At 45.2% G+C, this 24,363-nt stretch overlaps 1 protein-coding gene across 6 annotated transcripts in view; it reads left to right on the top strand.

Moving 5' to 3' along the window:
• Positions 1–24,363, top strand: part of cdc14ab (cell division cycle 14Ab) — a 333,919-nt gene that overhangs the window by 274,452 nt on the left and 35,104 nt on the right. For 5 of the 6 annotated variants that reach the window (XM_072511377.1, XM_072511373.1, XM_072511375.1 and 2 more), the window contains 2 exons: positions 10,772–10,819; positions 23,701–23,826. In XM_072511377.1, the coding sequence (XP_072367478.1) occupies positions 10,772–10,819; positions 23,701–23,826 (174 nt within the window). The remainder of the gene's footprint in view (positions 1–10,771; positions 10,820–23,700; positions 23,827–24,363) is intronic. The other variant, XM_072511378.1, reaches the window with a different exon arrangement.

Here is a 24,363-nt window from a genome sequence, read left to right as displayed (position 1 = left end):
ATGGTCAGTCGCCATGATCCATCGGGCTTTCTCACTGGCCAAATTGGGGCATTATTAGTAGAGGCTACTGATCTGAGTACACCCTGCTCTAATAAGCTGTCGATTACTTTTGCGATTTCTCCCTCTGCCTCTTGGGGAAATCCATATTGTCTTTGGGGTCGAGGGTCAGGTCCTGTGATTTGTACTGAACCAGTCATCCGGCCACAGTCGTGTTTGTGGGTCGTGAAGGCTGTCCTGTTCTTTTGTAACACTGCCCTAACCTGCTTGTCCGTGCTAATTGTCGTCGGGTTAAACCAAAATTCGCCTACTGCGCTAATTCTGTTGGCGTATTCTCCTACTGTGAGCGTTGCGGGGGCTCTTGCAGATTTTGCCATTTTCCAGACACATTGGTTGACTGGATCAAAGGATAGATTGTGGGAATTCATGAAGTCTATGCCCAAAATGTGTTCTGCTGTGTGGGGCAGATCGACTAAAACTATGGGGTGCTTGGTGGTGATGTGACCGATTAGAATGGGTACAGGGGCTGTGATGTGTCCCAACTGTGAGCGGCCTGTAAAGCCGCTGAGGGTGATAGTGGCTGTCGTGGGCCACGTGTCCTTTTGGAACATGGTGGAGGAATTTATTGTGGTGCGGGACCCTCCTGTGTCCCAGAGAAACTCGATGGGCTGTCCCCGTATTTTTGCTGCAACTACCGGTCGTCCGGACCTATCCCAAAGGGTGTCGCAGACCCAACTGGGGGAGCCCGAACACCGTCAGTCCGTTCCGTTCTGGTCCGTCTGATCTGAACGGGTGCTCACACTATGTATGGGCTCTGTCTTATTCTTACTTAGAGTGCCCGTCTGCTGGGCTCTGTGTGGCTTTCGTGGGGCATTGCATTCCCTTGCAAAGTGTCCCAACTGTCCACAGTTGTAACACTCCTGTGACTTTGGTGGGGGGCTGTTCTTGCTTTCGTTTACCCATGCGGGGTTATGGTGTGTTTTAACTGCTTGTATGTCTGCTCCTGCCTGCTTTACTTCGGGATTGTTAACTGCGGGTTTGTTTTGTACAGACTTCTCCCAGGCGTGGGACAATCTTTTTACGACCCATTTCTCATTATGAGCCTCCTCTGAAGGATCATAATTCGCGCAAGCTTTTTGTCCTGTTTCTGTGGCATGGGAGATAAGGGTGCGGGCCCATTTGGCCATGTTGTCTGGAGACAAATGGGCGCGGTCTAGGTCTCCTAAAACTGCTGCAAAATGGATCCACGGGCGTCCAGCAAACGCTGTGGGGTGCTCGGTTTTCTTTTGCCTGCACTTATTGAGGCCATCTACAGGGCCACCCCAGTTATACCCGATCCAAGGGTGCCTCCTCCTACATTCTGTGGGTCGGGAAGGGCTGCTACGACCGAAGGGTTTAAACTCAAAACTGTGAGCTTAACATGCTCTCGCTCATCCAGGCCATACATGGTCGCCTGCTGCTTTACTCTGGCAAAGCAGTGGTGGGGGTCTGAGGTGGGGAGGAACGGTGTGATTTTCTCGCACGCGTCCCGTAATTGGGTCACTGTTAAGGGGGTGGTGTACAGAAATTCCATGTCGTCCGATGTGGCTGTGCGGTGGGTGGTGACTGGGTTCATTGGAGCCTGAACTTCCTGCTTGGTGGGGGGTTGGGGCGCTTTTATCTTTTGGGGCTTTTCCTGCACACATGTTCCCTGAACATATATCTGCGCTGTCTCATTCAACTCTTCCCAATCAGGTCCGTCTTCCTCATCTAATTTTGCTGCAAAGGTTTCCTGGAATCCTTTTTGAACTGAAAGCAGAGATTGCAGCTCTGCAATCTGCTTCCGGCACTTTGCATGGTCTAGTGAGCTTTGTCCTTGCTCCGTGGTGGCAGCATGGAGTGCTCTTAACGCTGCCTTCAGGTCACTACACTGTCTCTGCAATGCTTCTACCTGCTTCTCGGTTTCTTCTCGTACCAGGACTGCACGTTGCGTGTCCTGATAGGCCTTTTCATACTGGGACTGGAAGCTGCTTAAGTGTGCCAGACAAGACTGGTGTGCCCCCTTGGCATCATCCACCTCTCCGTCTTTTGCTGCCAACTTCCTCCTTAATTCTAAGTTCTCCCTTTCTACCTCACTAACATCGACCTTGCTCATTCGATGTACGCCTTCTATCTCTTTCCGGAGCGTCCTAACGACCTCCTCTGTTCCTCGCAATTGTGCCAAGCAGGACACGATTGCCATCGGCTTGCGAGCTTTCCCGAAGCTCTTCTTGTGAATCTTGTTCAGGTTCTCCCACCAAGTATGTCCTATACTCCCGGGACCTGTTTCCTCATTGCTCCGGAATTTGCTCCAAAGGGGCCATTCTTTCCCTTTGAGGTACTTCCTGATTTCTTCTTCCCATACGGGACACTGTCCTACTCTACTGCTGCTGGTCGCTGCGACCGCAAATTCTTCTGGGTTCATGAGGTGTTGCATTGCCCGCATTGCCATCTTTCTTATCTGAATGCTTCTTTTAAATTTGGAACAGGGGATATTAAGGCGGTGCTGTAATTACGGGTACGGCTTTCGCTAATTTCCGAAATACAAACTCCCGACAGTTTTGTCGCAACAAAAAAAATCTATCAGTATTACCTTATAGCCCTGTTAGTTACGCATGCACTTAACACACGTCCGAATTATGAGGATTGATCAGAACTGCTTGAACACTTGTGGTTTTCTGTTCCCAATTGGATCTCTAATTCACATTTTTGGGTTCTCCCGGAGTGGTTAAGCCACTTCTAGATCGGCTCCCGTCAGATGTCGCCAGTAATATGTTGCTAACTTTTGGTTGGTTCAATTGGCTCTGTTTTATAACCTTTGCTCTCGAGTCGCCAAGTATCTTTATGATACCGCCACGAGGTTCAAGTTCAAGTAATGATCAATAACTCAATACACCGACTAGTAAGATTCAAATCAAAGCACATTTATTATGCACCGTAATCGCTACTCATGCATAAATTGGACTTCTGAGCTACTTCTACAACTAACAGGCCTATACTTAGCTTCGGACTGGCCCACCAGGTCAGGGGAACAAATGTCCTTTCGTTCGGGTTCTGAGTCTGCAGGATTCAAAGTTGGTACGGACTGATAGCTAGGAGCGCCTATCTTGTAGCGAGTGTTGACTTAAGACTTACTGGATATCGGCTGCAGCTGCACCGGTCACTGTCAAGGGTTGGTTCGCGTTGCTGAGTGACCCGGTCAAGAAGAACGATTTGAACTTGGGGGCTTAACTATATAGGCCCCAGGGGCTTCCCGCCTTTCGGGGCGGACCCTGTACCTTGTTCCAAGTGATTGGACTTTGTTCCAATCGCTTGGTTCGATTTCTCCAATACTGGAGCGGTTCCCTGATCGATGGGCAGTCTTGAGGTTTCCGTTAACTCTTTTGTGTTGGCTCCTGCTGGCGCCGGGGAGTCTGGCTTGGCTTTGTTTATCCCAAATGTTTCGATTGTTCCCGGGGATCGCTCATTAGTATGTAGATAGCTGCTTGTATCGATGCTGTCTGGGCTTTTGCAGAGTTTAATACACAGTAACTTGCACCTGCTAGTTTCTGCCTGTGTTGGCTGAATTTCCCTTCAACCTTTGCTGTTCTCCATTTTAAATCGGGACTTGGCCAACCCAGGTGGCTACAACAGTCAATACTCGATCAATCAGACACCAGAATTGCTGGCTACTAGAAAGAAGCTCCAGTTGGCGTTTGAGCTTTAATCCATGGATAGGGTGGTGTTCCTGCTACAATGTTCAAGAAGGGCTCTTTACGAACATGGTGAAAAGGCTAGTCAGTTGCTAGCACATCAGCTGAGGCGACAGGTGGCCTCTCAGGAAGTTGTGCAATTTAGGGTTATGGAGGATAGACTGATTTCCACCCCAACCAAGACTAGTAGGTCTTTTGAGGCATATTACTGGTGCCTTTGAGACTGAGCCCCAGTGGATGAGTCATCAATGTTGAGATTTTGGACAGTTCGGCCTTCCCGGCAGTGGAACAAGAGCTGAAGACTCCTCTGACTTTGGAGGAGATTAAGGAGGGTATGGGTTTGATGCATTCGGGGAAGGCGCCAGGACCAGGCGGGTTCACGATTAAATTTTCTAAAAGATTTGCTGGGTTTCTGGCCTCAGTACTGCCTATGTTTGAGGATTCTCTGACTTGGGGATTGTTGCCAACCTCTTTTGTGCAGGCAATGATCTCCTTGATACTGAAAAAAAATAAAGACCCGGTGGAATATGGGTTTCCGCCCCATTTCTTTATTGAATACGGATGCAAAGTTGTTGACGAAGGTCTTGGCTACGCACATGGAGCCCAACCTCCCAGGGATCATGTCAGAGGAAAAGACTGGATTTAGCAAAGTGAGACAGCTGTCGGCCAATATCCGAAGGCTACTTAAAGTAGTTATGTCACTCTCCATGCCCTGAAACAGAGACGGTTATCTCTTTAGATGCGGAGAAGGGGTTTGATAGGGTGAAGTGGGCTATTTATTTGGGTCTTGGGTAGGTTTGGCTTTGGGCCTAAATTTATTTCCTGGATCCTGCAAGAAACTGCAGAGTGTGGTGAACTCAGCCCAACGCATCACACAAGCTTGCCACCCACACATTGATTCTGTCTACGCCTCCTGCTGCCTCAGGAAGGCAGACAGCAATTTCAGAGACCCCTCCCACCCAGGCTTTGCCCTCTTCCAGATCCTTCCATCAGGCAGAAGATACAGAAGTCTGAAGACTCATACATCAAGTCATAGGAACAGCTTCTTCCCCACAGCTATTAGACTCCTCAACAACTCTCCTTTGGACTGATCTGTTCCCTGTGCGAACACTGTTCACGACGCCCTATGCTGCTCTTGCTCATGTATTTGCTTTCTTTGGTTATCAGTATTTGTCGATGTATTTTTCTTTTTGTCTACTGTGTATGTATGGCGTACGTTCCCTTGGCCAAAAAAATGCTTTTCACTGTACTTCGGTACATGTGACAGTAAATCAATCAATCTGTGGAAATCACCTTTTTGTGCCAGAGGTTTTAGATCGTCCTTTGGGGCTTGGAGGGAGAAGGGATTAGAAAGGCTTGGTGATTTGTTTGTTGATGTTAGGTTCTTGAATTTTAAGGAGTGGTTAGAGAAGTATAGGCTGCCAAGAACTAACCAGTTTCAATATGACCCCGTACGAAACTTCGCGCGCAGAAAGATTGCTTACTTCTCTTTGGCTCCACCCACATTGGACGGTGTTGCTTCGGCGACAAATGTATGGGAAGGAGGAGGGTCGGAGATCTATGGTCGGCTGATATCGACGGAGCTAGTTCTGTTGGATGAGATTAAAAGAAAGTAGGAGGAGGAATTAGGCCAGGAACTTGAGGGTGGGGTGTGGAGCGAGGCTCTATAATGAGTCAATTCTACCACCTCATGCACTAGAGTCAGCCTGATTTAATTCAAGGTGGTGCATAAGGCACATTTAACCAGGGCTCAAATGAGTGGTTTTTCGCGGAGGATAGGTACGAGCAGTGCTCTAGGGGCCTGGCACATCACACGCAAATATCTTGCTCTGGGCTTGTGGGTTTCTGGATCTCCTTCGTCGGCACCATGTCAAAAGTTCTTGGGGTTGACTTGGAACTATGCCCTTTGGTAGCTATTTTTGGGATCCCAAACTTGCCAGAGTTACAGACAGGGGCAAAGACAGGTGCTCTTGCCTTTGCTTCCTTAATAGCCCGAAGGTGAGTCCTGTTTGGTTGGAAGTCTGCGACCCTACCCAGTGCAGCAGCTTGGCTCAGAGACGTGATGGAATGTTTGTACTTGGAAAAAATCAAGTACCTAATGAGAGGGTTGGCTGGGGGGGTTCCACCTTTATGTGATAGCCATTTATTTCCTTTTTCAGAGAGTTGGTCACCGTTAGATGCTAGGTGGGGGAGGGGGACATAGAGGGTTAGTTGTTGTCTCTTTTGGGTTTGGGGGAGTGGATGAAAGGGTTGAAATATTGTTAACTGTGTGTGTGTATAATATATATACATATATATATATATATATATTATATAGTTGCCAATTTTTTTTAAAAACCGAATGGGGGAGGGGTTGGGTAGTGTTGAATATTTTCGTGTTTTGTATGAATCTGGTTGAATATTTTGTATGTTTGTAAACTGAAAATGTTTTCTTCGAATAAAAATATTTATATTAAAGGAGTTATGGGAGCGGGCTTGAGTAGGACTGGAACAAGGAATGTTCCACATACCCCACTGGTCACCCAGTCTGTGTTTAGTCTCCCCAATGTCGAAGTGACCGCATTGGGTGCAGCGAATACTGTAGACCACATTGAAGGAGGTATAAGAGAAATGTTACTTTAGCTGAAAGGAACGCTTGGGGCCTTTAACGGTGAGGAGGTAAAGGGGTAAGCGTTGCACCTTCTGAAATTGCAAGGGAAGGTGCTGTGGGAAACGGATGAGTGCTAGAGGGTGATGGAGAAGTGGACAAGGGTGTCAGGGAGCAAGCAATCCCTGCAGAATGCTGACCGGGAAGGTGAGGGGAAGACGTGTTTCATGGTGGCATCATGTTGGATTTGGCAGAAATGGCAAAGGATGATCCTTTAATTGCAGAGGCTGGTGGGGTGGAAAGTGAGTACCATGGCTCCGGGAGGACGACGAAGAGGTGAGGGGTAGAGGTTCAAGAAATGAGTCAGACCCAGTTAAGTGCCCTGCCAACATAACCATAGCGAGGAGAGAATTCCGTCGAGGAAAAAAAGACATGTCAGAAGCTCCATTTTCAGGTTACCTCAGAGGGCAGTGAGGCTATATGGGTGGAGATCAGGAATAAGAAGGGTGCAGTCACAATGTTGGGGGTTTACTACAGGCCTCCCAACAGCCAGCGGGAGATAGAGGAGCAGATAGGTAGACAGATTTTGGAAAAGAGTAAAAGCAACAGGGTTGTTGTGATGGGAGACTTCAACTTCCCCAATATTGACTGGGACTCACTTAGTGCCAGGGGCTCAGACGGGGCAGAGTTTGTAAGGAGCATCCAGGAGGGCTTCTTAAAACAATATGTAGACAGTCCAACTAGGGAAGGGGCGGTACTGGACCTGGTATTGGGGAATCAGCCCGGCCAGTGGTAGAAGTTTCAGTAGAGGAGCATTTCGGGAACAGTGACTACAATTCAGTGAGTTTTAAAGTGCTGGTGGACAAGGATAAGAGTGGTCCTAGGGTGAATGTGCTAAATTGGGGGAAGGCTAATTATAACGATATTAGGCGGGAACTGAAGAACCTAGATTGGGGGCGGATGTTTGAGGGCAAATCAACATCTGACATGTGGGAGGCTTTCAAGTGTCAGTTGAAAGGAATTCAGGACCGGCATGTTCCTGTGAGGAAGAAGGATAAATACGGCAATTTTCGGGAACCTTGGATAGTGAGAGATATTGTAGGCCTCGTCAAAAAGAAAAAGGAGGCATTTGTCAAGGCTAAAAGGCTGGGGACAGACGAAGCCTGTGTGGAATATAAGGAAAGTAGGAAGGAACTTAAGCAAGGAGTCAGGGGGGCTAGAAGGGGTCACGAAAAGTCATTGGCAAATAGGGTTAAGGAAAACCCCAAGGCTTTTAACACGTACATAAAAAGCAAGAGGGTAGCCAGGGAAAGGGTTGGCCCACTGAAGGATAGGCAAGGGAATCTATGTGTGGAGCCAGAGGAAATGGGTGAGGTACGAAATGAATACTTTGCATCAGTATTCACCAAAGAGAAGGAATTGGTAGATGTTGAGTCCGGAGAAGGGTGTGTAGATAGCCTGGGTCACATTGAGATCCAAAAAGACGAGGTGTTGGGCGTCTTAAAAAATATTAAGGTAGATAAGTCCCCAGGGCCTGATGCGATCTACCCCAGAATACTGAAGGAGGCTGGAGAGGAAATTGCTGAGGCCTTGACAGAAATCTTTGGATCCTCACTGTCTTCAGGTGATGTCCCGGAGGACTGGAGAATAGCCAATGTTGTTCCTCTGTTTAAGAAGGGTAGCAGGGATAATCCAGGGAACTACAGGCTGGTGAGCCTTACTTCAGTGGTAGGGAAATTACTGGAGAGAATTATTCGAGACAGGATCTACTCCCATTTGGAAGCAAATGGACGTATTAGTGAGAGGCAGCATGGTTTTGTGAAAGGGAGGTTGTGTCTCACTAACTTGATAGAGTTTTTCGAGGAGGTCACAAAGATGATTGGTGCAGGTAGGGCAGTGGATGTTGTCTATATGGACTTCAGTAAGGCCTTTGACAATGTCCCTCATGGTAGACTAGTACAAAAGGTGAAGTCACACGGGATTAGGGGTGAGCTGGCAAGGTGGATACAGAACTGGCTAGGTCATAGAAGGCAGAGAGTAGCAATGGAAGGATGCTTTTTTAATTGGAGGGCTGTGACGAGTGGTGTTCCGCAGGGATCAGTGCTGGGACCTTTGCTGTTTGTAGTATATATAAATGATTTGGAGGAAAATGTAACTGGTCTGATTAGTAAGTTTGCAGACGACACAAAGGTTAGTGGAATTGTGGATAGCGATGAGGACTGTCAGAGAATACAGCAGGATTTAGATTGTTTGGAGACTTGGGCGGAGACATGGCTAATGGAGTTTAATCCGGACAAATGTGAGGTAATGCATTTTGGAAGGTCTAATGCAGGTAGGGAATATACAGTGAATGGTAGAACCCTCAAGAGTATTGAAAGTCAGAGATCTAGGTGTACAGGTCCACAGGTCACTGAAAGGGGCAACACAGGTGGCGAAGGTAGTCAAGAAGGCATAGGGCATGCTTGCCTTCATTGGCCGGGGCATTGAGTATAAGAATTGGCAAGTCATGTTGCAGCTGAATAGAACCTTAGTTAGGCCACACTTGGAGTATAGTGTTCAATTCTGGTTGCCACACTACCAGAAGGATGTGGAGGCTTTAGAGAGGGTGCAGGACAGATTTACCAGAATGTTGCCTGGTATGGAAGGCATTAGCTATGAGGAGCGGTTGAATAAACTCGGTTTGTTCTCACTGGAACGACGGAGGTTGAGGGGCGACCTGATAAAGGTCTACAAAATTATGAGGGGCATAGACAGAGTGGATAGTCAGAGGCTTTTCCCCAGGGTAGAGGGGTCAATTACTGGGGGGCATAGGTTTAAGGTGAGAGGGGCAAGGTTTAGAGTAGATGTACGAGGCAAGTTTTTTACACACAGGGTAGTGGGTGCCTGGAACTCGCTGCCAGAGGAGGTGGTAGAAGCAGGGACGATAGTGACATTTAAGGGGCATCTTGACAAATACATGAATAGGATGGGAATACAGGGATACGGACCCAGGAAGTGTAGAAGATTGTAGTTTAGTCGGGCAGCATGGTCGCCACGGGCTTGGAGGGCCGAAGGGCCTGTTCCTGTGCTGTACATTTCTTTGTTCTTTGTATAACCAGAACAGATGACTCGGGCGGAGAAACTAGGAGAATGGGAGCTTTTTATGTGAAACAGCAATTATTTTTTTACTATCTAAATCTAAACTTTGGGGGGGGGGGCGGCATTTGAATACATGATGTAATAAATTAATATTTGAAATATATTTAGTGTGAAACACAACTGGAGAAAAAACTGAGCTCAGTTTTGGAAGATTACTACTTTGCCCCAGGCAAGTAACTATTCTCCAGGCAACTAAACCTTGTCTAGTACCTGCTACTTCACACACAAATTGCCCTTATTGACAAGAAAAGTACTTGAAGCTTTACTAATTAAAACATATTCTATCCTTCCAAATGCACTTTAAGGTAAACCACTATTTTAAAACCAAACCTTTTTCCCCCTTAGGGGGAGCTTTCCTTGTCAACATTGTTTCTAATTGTATATGGTTAAATACTCTGTTCTTAATAATAATACGACAGGAAGTGAGGTGGTAGGAGCTGTAGTCGAGGTACTGTGGTTGTCAGTGGGTTTGTAATGAATATTGGTGGTCAGTCTATTGTCAAAATTGGAGACAGAGAGGTCAGGGAAGGGAAGTGTCAGAGATGGATCATGTGAAGGTGAGAGGAGTGGGAATCAGAAGCAAAGTAAAGAAATCTTTCCTGGTCCAGATTAAAGCATGAAATGGCACCGATTGTAGCCATCAATGTAATGGAAAAAGACTGGAACAATGAATGTTCCACATACCCCACAAAATGACGGGCCCATACGGGCACCATATCCACACCTTTTATTTGCAGGAAGTAAGATAATAATAATAGCTTATTGTCACAAGTAGGCTTTAATGAAGTTACTGTGAAAAGCCCCAATGCAATATCCGCGCCCCCCACCCGAGGTTCGAAATAGTATGTGTACATGTACTATTGAATGATTTGGCTTTGTTATAATGCAGCTGCTGCACAAATAAGTATCTTGTTAAAAAAAATAAGCTTTAGTTTGTTTTTCCTGTCCTTTCATCTTGTTCCCTGATGTAGGGTCTCACCTTTTATTTTAGAAATAATTGTTACAATTTGCATAAAGAAGCGCAGTTTAAGTGGAAAAGATGATGTCATTTTCTGTCCTTAACATATTTGCTAATGTTTCTTCAAAGGTGACTACTGTGTACGTTATAGTGATCAAAGAACTGCTTTTCGTCTATTTTCAAAACTGATTTAACTAATCTAGTTAACTGATTTAGCAGAGACTAATGATCAGTTGCTCTTGTTTTCCTGTTTGTAGTAACAATGGAACAAAGCAATGATATCTAAACATGGATCAGAATTTTTATTTTTGCTAAATGTTTATTATTCAGAAAATTTATTTTTAAATCCATTAACTGACTATTGTTAATATGCTGTTGCAGGTTAGATGATATGAAAATTCATTCGAGATCTCCTTCACAACCATTCAGGTAAGCAGGCATGTTTAATTTTTGTAGTTTATCTATGTTTTTTGAATGGAAATGCAAGTAAATGTGGAAATGGTTGGTTTTGAATACCACAAAAAAAGTGATAGCTAGTTGAACCCTTTGTTTGTAACAAAAAATACTAGCTTGCCTCCAATTGGCCAAAGATGATTAAAAGTGATTGAATTTCTCACAAATTATGTAAAGACATCTTTTCTGTATGTTTGTGTTCCCTCAGCAAAATTTGAAAATTACATTTCAGGAAAAAGTACTAGGTATTGACACTTCATTGCCAACTTATAAATTTTTTAAAAATATTGGACAGGATTTTACAGACCCCACCAGCATATTTGAAGGCAGCAGGTTGGGTCGGCTCTTAAAAGTGAAATGGATGGCTTGCTTGTTACCTTCCTGTCCAAACCTGACCTGACCTCATATTTACAGCAGATAAGTAAAGCATCAGACAACCCAGCACATTGTCAATTTCTGGCCACTTAAAGGACCTCCACCCCTGTAGGAAGGAGGGATGCCTTTGTTATGGGGGGTGTTGGTGGAATCCCTTGTACCTCTGAGTTAAGACCCCAAAGATCGTACCTACCAATAGGTTTTCCCCCCTCCCCCCCATCTGACGTCTTCGCCCTGCACCCACCCCTTCACTGGGATCATCCCCATGACATTTTTTAGGAGACTGCTCGAAGTCCCAGCCGTAGCCACTACTCGATTCTGTCATTGCTGGGATTACAGAACTGCCGGTCAATCAGTGCAGCAGCTCTCTACGGTAGGACTTCCTCTCAGACAGGGAACAGAAGTACCACTCTGACTAAATTGAGGCTGCCTCCAATGTAATATTGCTGCACAGAAGCTGGGATCAGGTGGTTGGCTGAGCTTCAACTTTTCAGTCAGATGGCAAGGGGTAGGGAATGCTGTTTTTATTTAAAAAAATTAAAATCCAGTTGGAGCAAAAATCTAAATTTATCATTGGAATTGTACCAAGGTGGATAAAATTGACAGCATTTATGGGAACAGTGAGTACCAGAGCCCGCATAAAGCATTAATCATGTTGGGGGAAAGTTATGTCTCCATTTTTAAACTAAAAGATCCATTAAACAACACTTTTCACGACCACCGGATATCTCAAAGCGCTTTACAGCCAATGGAATACCTTTTTGAAATGTAGCCATTACTATAATGTAAGAAATGCAACGGCCAATTTATGTACCACAAACTCCCACATGCAACATTGTTATAAGGCAAGAGGACCCGGGTTCGATCCTGGCTCTGGGTCACTGTCCGTGTGGCATTTGCACATTCTCCCCATGTTTGCGTGGGTCTCACCCCCAAACCCAAAGATGTGCAGGCTAGGTGGATTGGCCATACTAAATTGCCCCTTAATTGGGAAAAAATGAATTGGGTACTTTAAATTTATAAAAACAAAAAAAACATTTGTGATAATGTCCAAATAATCTGTGAGGATGGTGAAGGGCCAGGGAACCAGTGAAATAATCTCTTTCTCAAGTGTTGTTCTCAACCCATCAAATGAGATTTGACCCTGGAATCTGGTTACTTGCAAGAGTGCAATGAAAGCAAAGCCGACATTTTGGCATCAACAGGTCTTTCTGCATACGACTGGAGCAAAAGTGACATGCTGTGGAGTGCTTTTCCTTGGACTTTTTCTGCAGCATTTCATATGATTGGTTACGCTAACCTTATCCATCTCTTTAGGCCTGTCCAAGTATTGTTCTGTTCCTACCTGACAGCAATGGCTTCTATTCCACTGTCTTGTAATTTCTGGATTCCTGTGGATCTACTATTGCCCTTTCTTTTTGGTGTTTTTCTTTCATTCATTCAGGGGCTCTGGGCATCACTGGCTAGACCCAACATTTATTGCCCATCCCTAATTGTCCTTAAGAAAGTGGTGGTGAGTTTCATTAATTGAACCGCTGCAGTACATGAGCTGGAGGTACACCTAAGTGCTGCTGGGAAACGAGTTCCAGGAATTTGACCCGGCGAAAATGATGGAATGGCGATATATTTCCGAGTCAGGATGGTGAATGTCTTTGGAGGGGAACTTCCAGGTGATGGTGTTCCCATGTGCCTGTTGCTCTTGTCTTGCAGCTAGTAGTAATTGCAGGTTGAGAAGGTGCTGTCTGAGGAGCCTTAGTGAATTCATACAGCGCATCTTGTAGATGGTAAACACGGTTGCTGCTGTGCATTGGTGGTGGAGGGAAGAAATGTTTGTGGATGGAGTGCCAATCAAGTGGATTGCTTTGTCCTGGTGTCAAGCTTCTTGAGTATTGTTGGAGCTGCATTTATCGAGGCACGTGGGAGTGTTCCATCACACTCCTGACTCTGACCTTGTAAATGGATGACAGGTTTTGGGGAGTCAGAAGGTGAGTTACTTGCGGCAGGTTCCAAGTCCCTTACCTGCTGTTGTCGCCACATATTTATATGGCTAGTCCAGTTACGTTTCTGGTCAATGGTAACCGTCAGGATGTTGATAGTGGGGGATTGTTTCTGGTCAATGGTAACCGTCAGGATGTTGATCGTGGGAGATTCTGCGATGGTAATGCCATTAAATGTCTAGAGGCGGTGGTTAGATTATCTCTTGTTGGAGTCATTGCCTGGCACTTGTGTGGTGTGAATGTTACTTGCCACTTATCAGCCCAAGCCTGTCCAGGTCTTGCTGTATTTGGACATGGACTGCCTCAGTATCTGAGGAGTCATGAGTGGTGTTGAACATTGTGCATTTACCAGCAAACATTCCCAATTCTGACCTTATGGTGGAAGGAAGGTCATTGATGAAGCAGCTGAAGCTGATTGGACCTAGGGAACTGTCCTGAGGAACTTCTGCAGTGAAGTCGTGGACCTGACATAACTGACCTCCAACAACCGCAACCATCTTCCTTTGTACCAGATATGACTGTACACAGCGGAGAGTTTTCCCCCTGTTTTCCATTGACTCCAGTTTAGCTAGGGTTCCTTGATGCCACTTGGTCAAATGCTGCCTTTATGCTAAGGGCAGTCACTCTCATCTCACCTCTGGCTTTAAGCTCTTTTGTCCATGTTTGAACCAAGGCTGTAATGAGGTCAAGAGCTGAGTGGCCCTGGCAGAACAAACTTGAGCAGAGGTGAACAGGTTATTGCTGAACAAATGCCGATCCCTGACGATAACCCTGTTGATGACCCCTTCCATCAATTTACTGGTGATCGAGAGTATACTGATGGGGAGGTAATTGGCCAGGTTGAATTTGTTCTGGTTTTGTGTACAGGACGTACACCTGGACAATTTTTCACATTGCTGATATATGCCAGTGTAGTAGTAGTTGTACTGGAACAGCTTGGCTCAAGACATGGCATGTTTTGGAGCACAAGTCTTCGGTGTTATTACGGAAACGTTCTCGGGGTTCATGGCCAGTGCTTTCAGCTGGGTCTTGATATCACATAGAATGAATTGAATTGTCTGAAGACTGGCATCAGTGATGCTGAAGCCTTCTGAAAGAAGCCAAGATGGATCATTCACTCGTCTTTTGCAATGTTGTGCTGGGTTCCCCCATCATTGAGGAAGGGGATATTTGTGGAGGTGCCTCCTCCAATGAGTTTTTTAAAAAATAACATTTTATTAAGGCATTTATAATAATAACAGGAAACAGTACAAATATAAACATAGTGCAAAGGCCACCTCCCTCCTTCACAAGTCCCACCTCCTCTAAACAATAATCTAACCCCGCCACCATCACCTCTGCTGACGGTTAGTTTTCTCCAAAGAAGTCGACAAACGGCTGCCACCTCTGGATGAACCCTAGCATTGACTCTTCGGGCGAACTTTATTTTCTCAAGTCTGAGAAACCAAGCCATGTCACTAAGCCAGATCTCTGAATTCGGGGGCTTCGAGTCCCTCCACGCTAACAATATCCGTCCTCCAATGAGTTTTAATTGTCAACCACCATTCACATCTGGAATGCGAATTCCAGATCTATTGGTTGTGAAATTGCTTGACTCTGTCGATCACTTGCTGTTTGACATTCAAGTAGTCCTGCATTGTAGCTTCACCAGGTTGACACCTCATATTTAGGTTTTCCTGGTGCTGCTCCTGGCATGCCCTCCTGCACTATTCGTTGAACTAGGGTGATCTCCTGGCTTGGTGGTAATGGTAGAATGGGGGATATGCTGGGCCATGAGGTTGCAGATTGTGATTGAATACAATTCTGCTGCTGATGACCCACAGCGCTTCATGGATGCCCAGTCTTGAGTTGTTAGATCTGTTTGAAGTCTATATTATTTAGCACGTTGGTGGTGCCACACAAAACGATGGAGGGTATCCTCAATATGAAGACGGGACTTTGTCTCCACAAGGATTGTGTGGTGGTCACTTCTACCGATACTGTCATGGACTGGGATGGTTTAGCAGGCCTGGGCTGGTTTAGCACACTGGGCTAAATCGCTGGCTTTTAAAGCAGATCAAGCAGGCCAGCAGCACGGTTCAATTCCCGTACCAGCCTCCCCAAACAGGCGCCGGAATGTGGCGACTAGGGGCTTTTCACAGTAACTTCATTTGAAGCCTACTTGTGACAATAAGCGATTTTCATTTTTTCATTTCATTTTCAGGTGCATCCGCAGCCGGTGTGGATGAGGTCAAGTATATTTTTCCCTCATGTTGGTTCTCCTGCTGCAGTCCCAGTCTAGCAACTATGTCCTTTAGTACCCGGCCAGCCTGGTCTGTGTTGGTACTACCGAGCCACTCTTGGTGATGGACATTGAAGTCCCCCACCCAGAGCATATTCTGCACTCTAAGGCAGCACGGTAGCACAGTGGTTAGCACAGTTGCTTTCACTGCTCCTGGGTCTAGGTTCAATTCGCGGCTTGGGTCACTGTCTGTGCGGGATTTCTCCGGCTGCCTCAGTATCTTCCCACAGTCCAAAGATGTGCAGGTTAGGTGGATTGGTCTAGCTAAATTGCCCTTAGTGTCCAAAATGGTTGGGTGGGGTTACTGGGTTACGGGGTTAGGGTGGAAGTGTGGGCTTGGGTAAGGTGCTCTTTCCAAGGGCCAGTCTCGATGGCCCGAATGGCCTCTTTTCTGCACTGTAAATTCTATGATTCTAAATCTATGCCCCCTGGTCATTGATCCCTCCACTGAGGGGAATAGTTTCTTCCTGCCTACTCTATTTATGCCCCTCATAATTTTATACATTTCAATCATGCCCCTCCTCGGTCTCCTCTACTCCAAGGAAAACTGCCCCAAGGAAAACAATCTAAGTCTATCCAATCCCTCTGGTAAATTTCCTCTGCAACCTTTCCAGTGCTGTCATATCCCTCCTATAATATTGATTCCAAAACTTTGCACAAAACTCTAGCTGTGACCCAACCAATGTTTTGTGCGGATCCAACATAACCTCCATGCTCTTAAACTCTATGCCTCAGCTAATAGAGACAGTACCATATGCCTTCTTAACCACTGTATCCACCTGCTCTGCTACCTTAAGGGACTGGTGTACATACACACCAAAGTCCCTCTGATCCTCTGTGCTTCCCTGGGTGCTGCCATTTATCATGTATTCCCTTGCTTTGTTTGTCCTGCCCAATTGCATCACCTCACACTTATGTGGATTGAATTCCATTTGCCACTGATCAGCTGATCTGGCCAGCCCGTCTCTATCCTCCTGTAATCGAAGGCTATCCCCCTCACTATTTACCTGTCCACCAATTTTCGGATCATCCACAAACTTACTAATCAGCCCTCCTACATTCATATCCAAATCATTTATGGAAACCACAAACAGCAAGGGCCCTAACACTGATCCCTGTAGGATCCCATTGGACACAGACTTCCAGTCAGAAAAACACCCCTCGACCATCACCCTCTGCTTCCTGCTTGCCACTCAGCCAATTTTAAATCCAATTTGCCAAATTTCCTTGAATCCCATAGGCTCTTACCTTCGCTATCAGTTTTCCATGTGGACCTTGTCAAAAGCCTTGCTGAAGTCCAAGTAGACTACGCCAAAAGCATTTCCCTCATCTACACACCTGGTTACCTCTTCGAAAAACTCAATCAAGTTGGTCAGACATGACCTCCTCTTAACAAAACCATGCTGACTGTTTTTGATTAATTCCTGCTTCTCCAAATTCTGTCGCTCAGAATTGCTTCCAATAGTTTCCCCACCACTGAGGTTAGACTGACTGACCTGTAGTTTCCCTTCCTCCGTTCTTGAAAAATGGTACCACATTGGCTATCCTCTGGCACCTCTCCTGTGGTCAGAGAGGAATTGAAAATTATTGCTAGCGCCCCTGCTGTTCCCTCCCTTGCCTCGATCAGCAGCCTGGAATACATTTAATCTGGCCCTGGAGACTTGTCTACTTTTAAGCCTGCTGGACCACTCAGAACCTCCTCTCTGTCTATGTTAATCTCTTTAATTTTATTACAGTCCTTCTCCCTGGTTTATATACCCATGCTGTCCTTCTCACAAGTGAGCACTGACACAATGTATTCATTTAGAACCCGACCTACAACCTCCGGCTCTGTTGATCCCCAAATTTCTTTCTCTGTCAGTCTGGCCTCAATAAAAGTTGAGATGGATTCGCACGTAAAAATAAGTTATTTATTTAGCTTGCAAGCTTGAATCATCTTACAGAAACGTAAGAGACATCCAGCCTCTTACACCCCAGAAAACGACTGAACTAAAAGACAAAGGGATCTCTGCAAAATCAATTCAAATGGTATCAAGTTTCACATACTCGACGGACATAGGTCAGCCTATGTCCCTCCTGACCTGTTCGATCTATTCTGATTGGCTCACTTCCAATCCCTTTCTCTGGCCCCTATCAATGCAGTATCACTCTCATAGACACACCTCTTCCTGCTTTTTCCATGCGGTCTCAAACCCCTTTGTCCCTAACTGCCAGAATCAAAGTGGCTTATTTCTACATACATTAACTAGTAACTCTAAAGTAACTATTTTATATCACATTCGTCACTCCCTCCTTTTATCATTCCATGATAACCGAACTATCCAATCCATAGCTACGGTTCCTCATCTAAAAAGATCCGTCGCTGCATTTCCAATTCCTGTCTTAGCCCCCCTTCATCTGCCTCACCCTCATGGATTTTAACAGTTAAATTTTTTTTCCGGTGATTGGGGCGGTGATCTGATCTAGTGCACCCCGCATTCTACCCATCACACATTTAAGGATGGCCAGGCCCACAAAGATGCAGCCGATAGCTACCACTAGATACATGGCCATATTTATCAACCAGTCCTTCCATCCTCCAAATCCCCAGTTACCCCAAGAGTCAGGATCCTGCATCCCGTCCAAGTGATCCCGTATGCGATCCATAAATTTAGTAATGTTAGCGGTCAAGTCCTGAACACCCATGATACACTTGCCCTGTACTATGGCGCATACCCCACCCTCACGGGCCAGAAGATAGTCAAGAGCATGCCGGTTCTGCATTGCAAACAACCGTAGCTGAGACAACTCCTTGGTTATTGCCCCGAGGGCTCCCAAGGTTTACTACCCGGGTTTTCCTCAGTTTGGCCTTTAACTAACTTAAGTGTATCTCCCGGTAACCTACGTTCTAGCTGTACTTCCCTTCTCACACGCCCCGTCCTCTCTCTAGTCCCTTTCTCTTTCTCATGGTCTCTTCCTACACTCTTCTGACAGCCTTATTTTACCTTTATTGTACCACTTTTAACACATCCAAAATCAAATTTACATGTATTCCAAAAACAAGGCAATGTCCATATAATGTTCCCTTCCCATCGCCGGGACCGGTGCAGCTGCTTCATGACTCCTGCATTCTCCTTAACTTTGATGACCTTCCATGAGTCGATACCATGTCCTCGTATATGGGGGCAGCGAAGAACATCACCTTTGCATAGGTGATGTATCCTTGTAGATTGGTTGGGGCTACACAGATACATAATATTCCCCTTTTCCATGTCCATCGCCAATAACACGCCAAACGAAGTGAGGCCAAATATCAGACAGACGATGCGTAGCCACTCCATCATGCTCCACACCTGTAAAATAGCACTGGAGAAGGGAGGCAGGTTAGTATCCGACCTTTTACAGTAGTGGAGATGGACTCAATTTACAGTGATGTAGGTGGAACCAAGCACTTCGTCCCTCCACTTTAACTGCTGTGGGGGTGGTAAGGAGAACTTGGAAGGGCCCGTCCCATCGCGGCTCCAACCCCTTCCTAGTCCAATTTTTGACCATGACATAACTACCGGGCTGGACTGAAAGTGAGCTAGGTACTGGGGCAATGGCTGGTGAGCCGCGCGGACTGGGCCATGGAGTTCCTTGAGCACTTGCGTAAGGGCTAGAACATAGGTGGTCATTTCTTCAGTCATCTGATGAAACTGAACCCGTCTGGGAACCTGCAGGCTCCAAGGAGTTCTAAGAGGCCTGCCATAAAGAATCTCGGCGGGAGAGAGCCGGGCTGGTCCCGCAGGTGTAACCCGCAGCTGGAAGAGGGCAACGGGGAGCAACTTAAGCCATGTCAGTCCCGTGTCTGCTCTTAATTTTGCCAATTTAGTTTTGAGGGTCTGATTGTGTCTCTCAACCAACCCGGCCGCCTGCGGTCTGTAAGCACAGTGTAACTGCTGGCGTATGCCCAACTGGGAGCAAAACTCCTTGTTAATTTGTCCAATAAAATGAGGCCCATTATCAGAACTTAACTGAGCTGGTATACCGTACCGGGGAATGATTTCCCTCATCAAGACTTTAACCACAGGAGCAGCTTTACTATAGATAGTCGGATACGCCTCGACCCATCTGCTGAACACATCCACAATGACCAAAACATATTTGTAACATTGACACCTTTCCAACTCAATGTAATCCATTTGGAGCGTCTCAAAGGGACCACTGGGCAACGGGGTTTGCCCCTTCCCACAAGGGATACCTTTTCCGGTGTTATATTGCTGACAAATCAAACACCGATTACTGATACTTTGGGCCAACCCCTGCATTTTAGGGTGCCACCAAGTGTCCAGCAACAAATCACTAGTCCCTCGAGCCCCACAATGAGTTGCAAAGTGTACACATTCAATTACCCATAAAGCCAGCGCATCAGACATACAAGTCTGATGTGCAGGCGTGGTCCATAAAGAGGAAACAGAATCATATGTACAACCTAACCGTTTCCACATTTGTTTATCACTCTCAGGAGCGTCCTCCTGTAACCTTATGACGTCTTGGATGGTTGGCATTGGCTTGTCAGAAGCAGACATATTCATAGTAGATCGTTTAGTCTGACTTAACATTTTAGGCACCATCACTTGCTGAATTTGTGCGGCTGCGCGCGCTGCACAATCTGCTCGTTCATTACCAACGTCAACTGGGGTTGTACCATTCGTGTGGGCAGCGCATTTAATAACGGAAATCTGCGCGGGCATAAGGAGGGCCTGCAGTAGGTCATTAACTAAACCCCGGTGGGATATTTGACCACACATAATCATGTCAGGTTGTTCTGACGAAATGTCACTCAAATCGCCCCTTATTGTGGTAGTTTCCTGAATCAAGGCTAAACAGTCGTGGCCAGGTGCGTCTTCATGGACAGGGGGACCACTAAGAAAACAGGCTGGATTGATAGTGGTACAGTATTTAAATGTCAGATGTGGATTGTTCAAAAGGTATATCTCATACCTATTCTGACGAGCTGCGGTAAGATGCTGACCATTCGCCCCATATCCCTGGCATGGTACTGGTCATGGACCTGACGTGTAATATGAGGGCTTACCGAAGCTGACTGTGGCCATAAATGTGGTGATATTGTAACAAAATCGGCTGTACCTTCTTTTCCCGTGACTGTGGCTGTAACCTTGACTGGCCATTCGGTCTCAAGTAATGGCCGGTATTTGTCCTCCAACTCCCTGTTTCGTCCAGTTCTGTCATAGGCCAGGGTAACGTGATGCAGTGACTGTTCAACGTCTAACGTCCACCACTGGGGGGGTGATAGAAATATAGCACTGTTGTCTCATCCTCCTCTTCGCTGATCCACCCACCCAAAGTCACTATATTGGAGCTCCTGCTGGTAAACTACCATTTCTGCCGCTTGTTGGGGTCGCAGATCATCCTTTTTCATTACATACTCAGTCTTAACCTTTGTAACTGAGCCTCCTTCTTGGCCTACACCCTCCTTCCAGTAAAATCTGAGTGCCCTTGCCATCTGGGAAGGGTCGTTCTCTGTCCAATTCATGTTATTACATTTCACAGCAGTAACCACAGAAGGTGGTAGGCAATGCATTAACATAGCACAGTATTGAGGGGAATTCTGACCATTTTGATACAGCAAATCGCCTGACTGCCCCCGGTAGATTTCATTAAAACGCTCCAGAAATTCCTCTGGCTCGTCAATCTTCCTAGGTTTTAGGTCTAAGATAACAGAAAGATTTATGGGCCTTTGAAATGTGCTATTCAACGCATTCAAGATCTGTGTCCTTCTTTTCTCTATTTGCTCTCTTTTTTTTTAAAACTTAAAAATGTTTGAAAATTCAAATTGAATTACTGCAACTTGCAAGCTTAGCTCTGATCTCAACTCAGAACTAAATTTACAATTTGCTTAACACAAACTTGTATAACATTTACAACTTAATTATTTCTTTATCTTAACAATTTTTCTTTTAACAAGTTTTTTTTCTTTTACAACTATCATCTCCAGATTGACACTTTTTAAAATGGTGTCCATGATCTTCTTTAAGTTTCTATTAATCTCCAGATAAAATGAGATAAACCTTATTTCAAGTAAGTAAAACTTAAGATTCTGGCAATTTCAATCAATTGCTTTCGAAAATAATAACTTTTATCAAAGAGGTGGAGAAACCCACTGGTTTCCTTTAATTAATTCAAAACGTAACTTTGCTGGTGTTCACTGACTCAAAGGAAAGGTATCCGATTACACTACGGCTGCTGCTGTTATCTCAAAGCCTGAGTGAGAAGCACTGTCTGTTTTCAACTCCGCCTGCTGCTGTTAACCCTTTGAGAGACTTCTGCTTCAACCAATATGCAGCATTCCTCACAATCTCAACTAGACCTCGGAACTTTACAGTCCAAGGAGACAATTTTAGCTTAATCAACTATATATTTAAAACACTCACACATAGAGTTGAACCATCTTCAGATTTAAAAACAGTTATACTGGACTGAACCTCCATCTATTGAAGTCCCATCAGCCCCTGAACCCATATAATAGACTGAACCTTCATTAATGAAGTCACATCAGCCTCTGAACCCTTATAATAGACTGAACCTTCATTAATGAAGTCACATCAGCCTCTGAACCCATATAATAGACTGAACCTTCATTATTAAAGTCCCATCAGCCCAAAACCCTAACCCAAGCCGAAACAACAATATGAAATCCCATCAATTAAAGTGCTAATCCCCAGACTGACCTGTGATTTCGTCGAGGCGGTCTTTCTGTGCCAACCGCGAGTGACCAGACTAATCAGACGATAAGAAGAGGGGAACAATCAATGAGCGGTCGTTTTCCAGTTCTACATTGAGGGCCCTTTGTTCCCCATCCTCCTGTTCATAATCAGTCTAATTCTGATTTCGCAGTTGGATCAGGATCGCCCAGAGAAATCCCGGTTTTCGGCACCAAATGTTGATCCCCAAATTTCTTTATCTGTCAGTCTGGCCTCAATAAAAGTTGAGATGGATTCGCACGTAAAAATAAGTTATTTATTTAGCTTGCAAGCTTGAATCATCTTACAGAAACGTAAGAGACATCCAGCCTCTTACACCCCAGAAAACGACTGAACTAAAAGACAAAGGGATCTCTGCAAAATCAATTCAAATGGTATCAAGTTTCACATACTCGACGGACATAGGTCAGCCTATGTCCCTCCTGACCTGTTCGATCTATTCTGATTGGCTCACTTCCAATCCCTTTCTCTGGCCCCTATCAATGCAGCATCACTCTCATAGACACACCTCTTCCTGCTTTTTCCATGCGGTCTCAAACCCCTTTGTCCCTAACTGCCAGAATCAAAGTGGCTTATTTCTACATACATTAACTAGTAACTCTAAAGTAACTATTTTATATCACATTCGTCAGCTCCATACACCAATTACTCCTGTGGTCCTTAATGGGCCCTACTCTTTCCCTAGTTATCCTTTTACCCTAATGTACTTGTAAAGCAACTTAGGATTTTTCTTTATTTTATCTGGCAGTATCCTTTCATGTCCCCTTCTTGCTCTCCTAATTTCCTTTTTAAGTTCCCTCTTGCACATTCTATAAGCCTGTAGGGCTTCTGCTGTTTTGAGCCCTCGATATCCGCCACAAACGTCCCTTTTTCTCCTGATCCAATTCTGTATTTCCCTCGATATCCAGGGTTCACTGGATTTGTTGATCCCAACCTTTTTTCTTGACTGGAACATGTTGGCCCTGTACTCTCCCTATTTCCTTCTACGTGTCCCACTCTTCTGTCATAGGTTTACCGAAAAGTGTCTTCTCCCAGTCCACTCTGGCCAAATCATATTCTTAATCTTTCTTAATCTCTTATTATCACAAGTAGACTTACATTAACACTGCAATAAAGTTACTGTGAAAAGCCCCTAGTTGCCACATTCCAGCATCTGTTCGGGTACACAAAGGGAGAATTCAGAATATCCAAATGGACTTGTGGGAGGAAATAGGAGCACCCGGAGGAAACCCATGCAGACACAGGGAGAACGTGCAGACCCCACACAGACAGTGACCCAAGCTGGGAATCGAACCTGGGACTCTGGAGATGTGAAGCAACAGTGCTAACCACTGTATCATGCGAATCATCCTAAAGCTTAGTTTTAGAAAATAAATACATTGAATCATAGAGCAAATATTATCCACTCTGTACTCGACTATGGTAATTCAAGGTTGTTTAATTTTGTGTCTGATTTAACAGAGTCAATTCTTCAAGCACTACCCAAGGATCAATGTCACCTCTGAAATCTTCAAAGATCTCAATGAATTACCCAAGTGCTAGAAGGATTAGCAGAGTTTCCATGCCCATGACCAGTAATCTAAAAAGGTGATGTTTTTGTTTATTAATATTACTTTAAAAATACTGTTTCAAACTTTTAATTGCATAGCATAGAAACTTAGAAACATTTTGCCTTTCCTTTATTGAAATACAATTAAATTTGCTTTCCAAGTTGATTTTTTTAAAACCTGAATAATTGATGCTTGGTCTTTTATTATCTGAATTTTTAAAAATTCATTTACGTGATGTGGGCTTTGCCCATCCCGAGTAGCCCTTCAGAAGGTGGTGGTGAGCTGCCTTCTTTAACCATTGCAATCCCTGAGGTGTAGGTTCACTCTGCTGTTGGGATTTTGACTCAGTGACAGTGAAGGAACAGTGATATATTTCTAAGTCAGCATGGTGAGCAACTTGGAGGGGAACCTCCAGTTGGTGGTGTTCACAGTTATCTGATGCTTTTGTGGTTCGAGGTGGTAGTTAGTGGTCGTGGATTTGGAAGGTGCTGCCTCAGGAGCCTTGGTGAGTTCCTACAGTGCATCTTGTAGATGGTACACATGGCTGCCACTATTCATTGGTGGTGGAGGGTTT

The sequence above is a fragment of the Scyliorhinus torazame genome, chromosome 7 (assembly GCF_047496885.1).
Source record: "Scyliorhinus torazame isolate Kashiwa2021f chromosome 7, sScyTor2.1, whole genome shotgun sequence".
Taxonomy (NCBI): Eukaryota; Metazoa; Chordata; class Chondrichthyes; order Carcharhiniformes; family Scyliorhinidae; genus Scyliorhinus; species Scyliorhinus torazame.
Note: the sequence above shows the minus strand (reverse complement) of the source record. Positions and strands in the feature narration are given on the sequence as shown.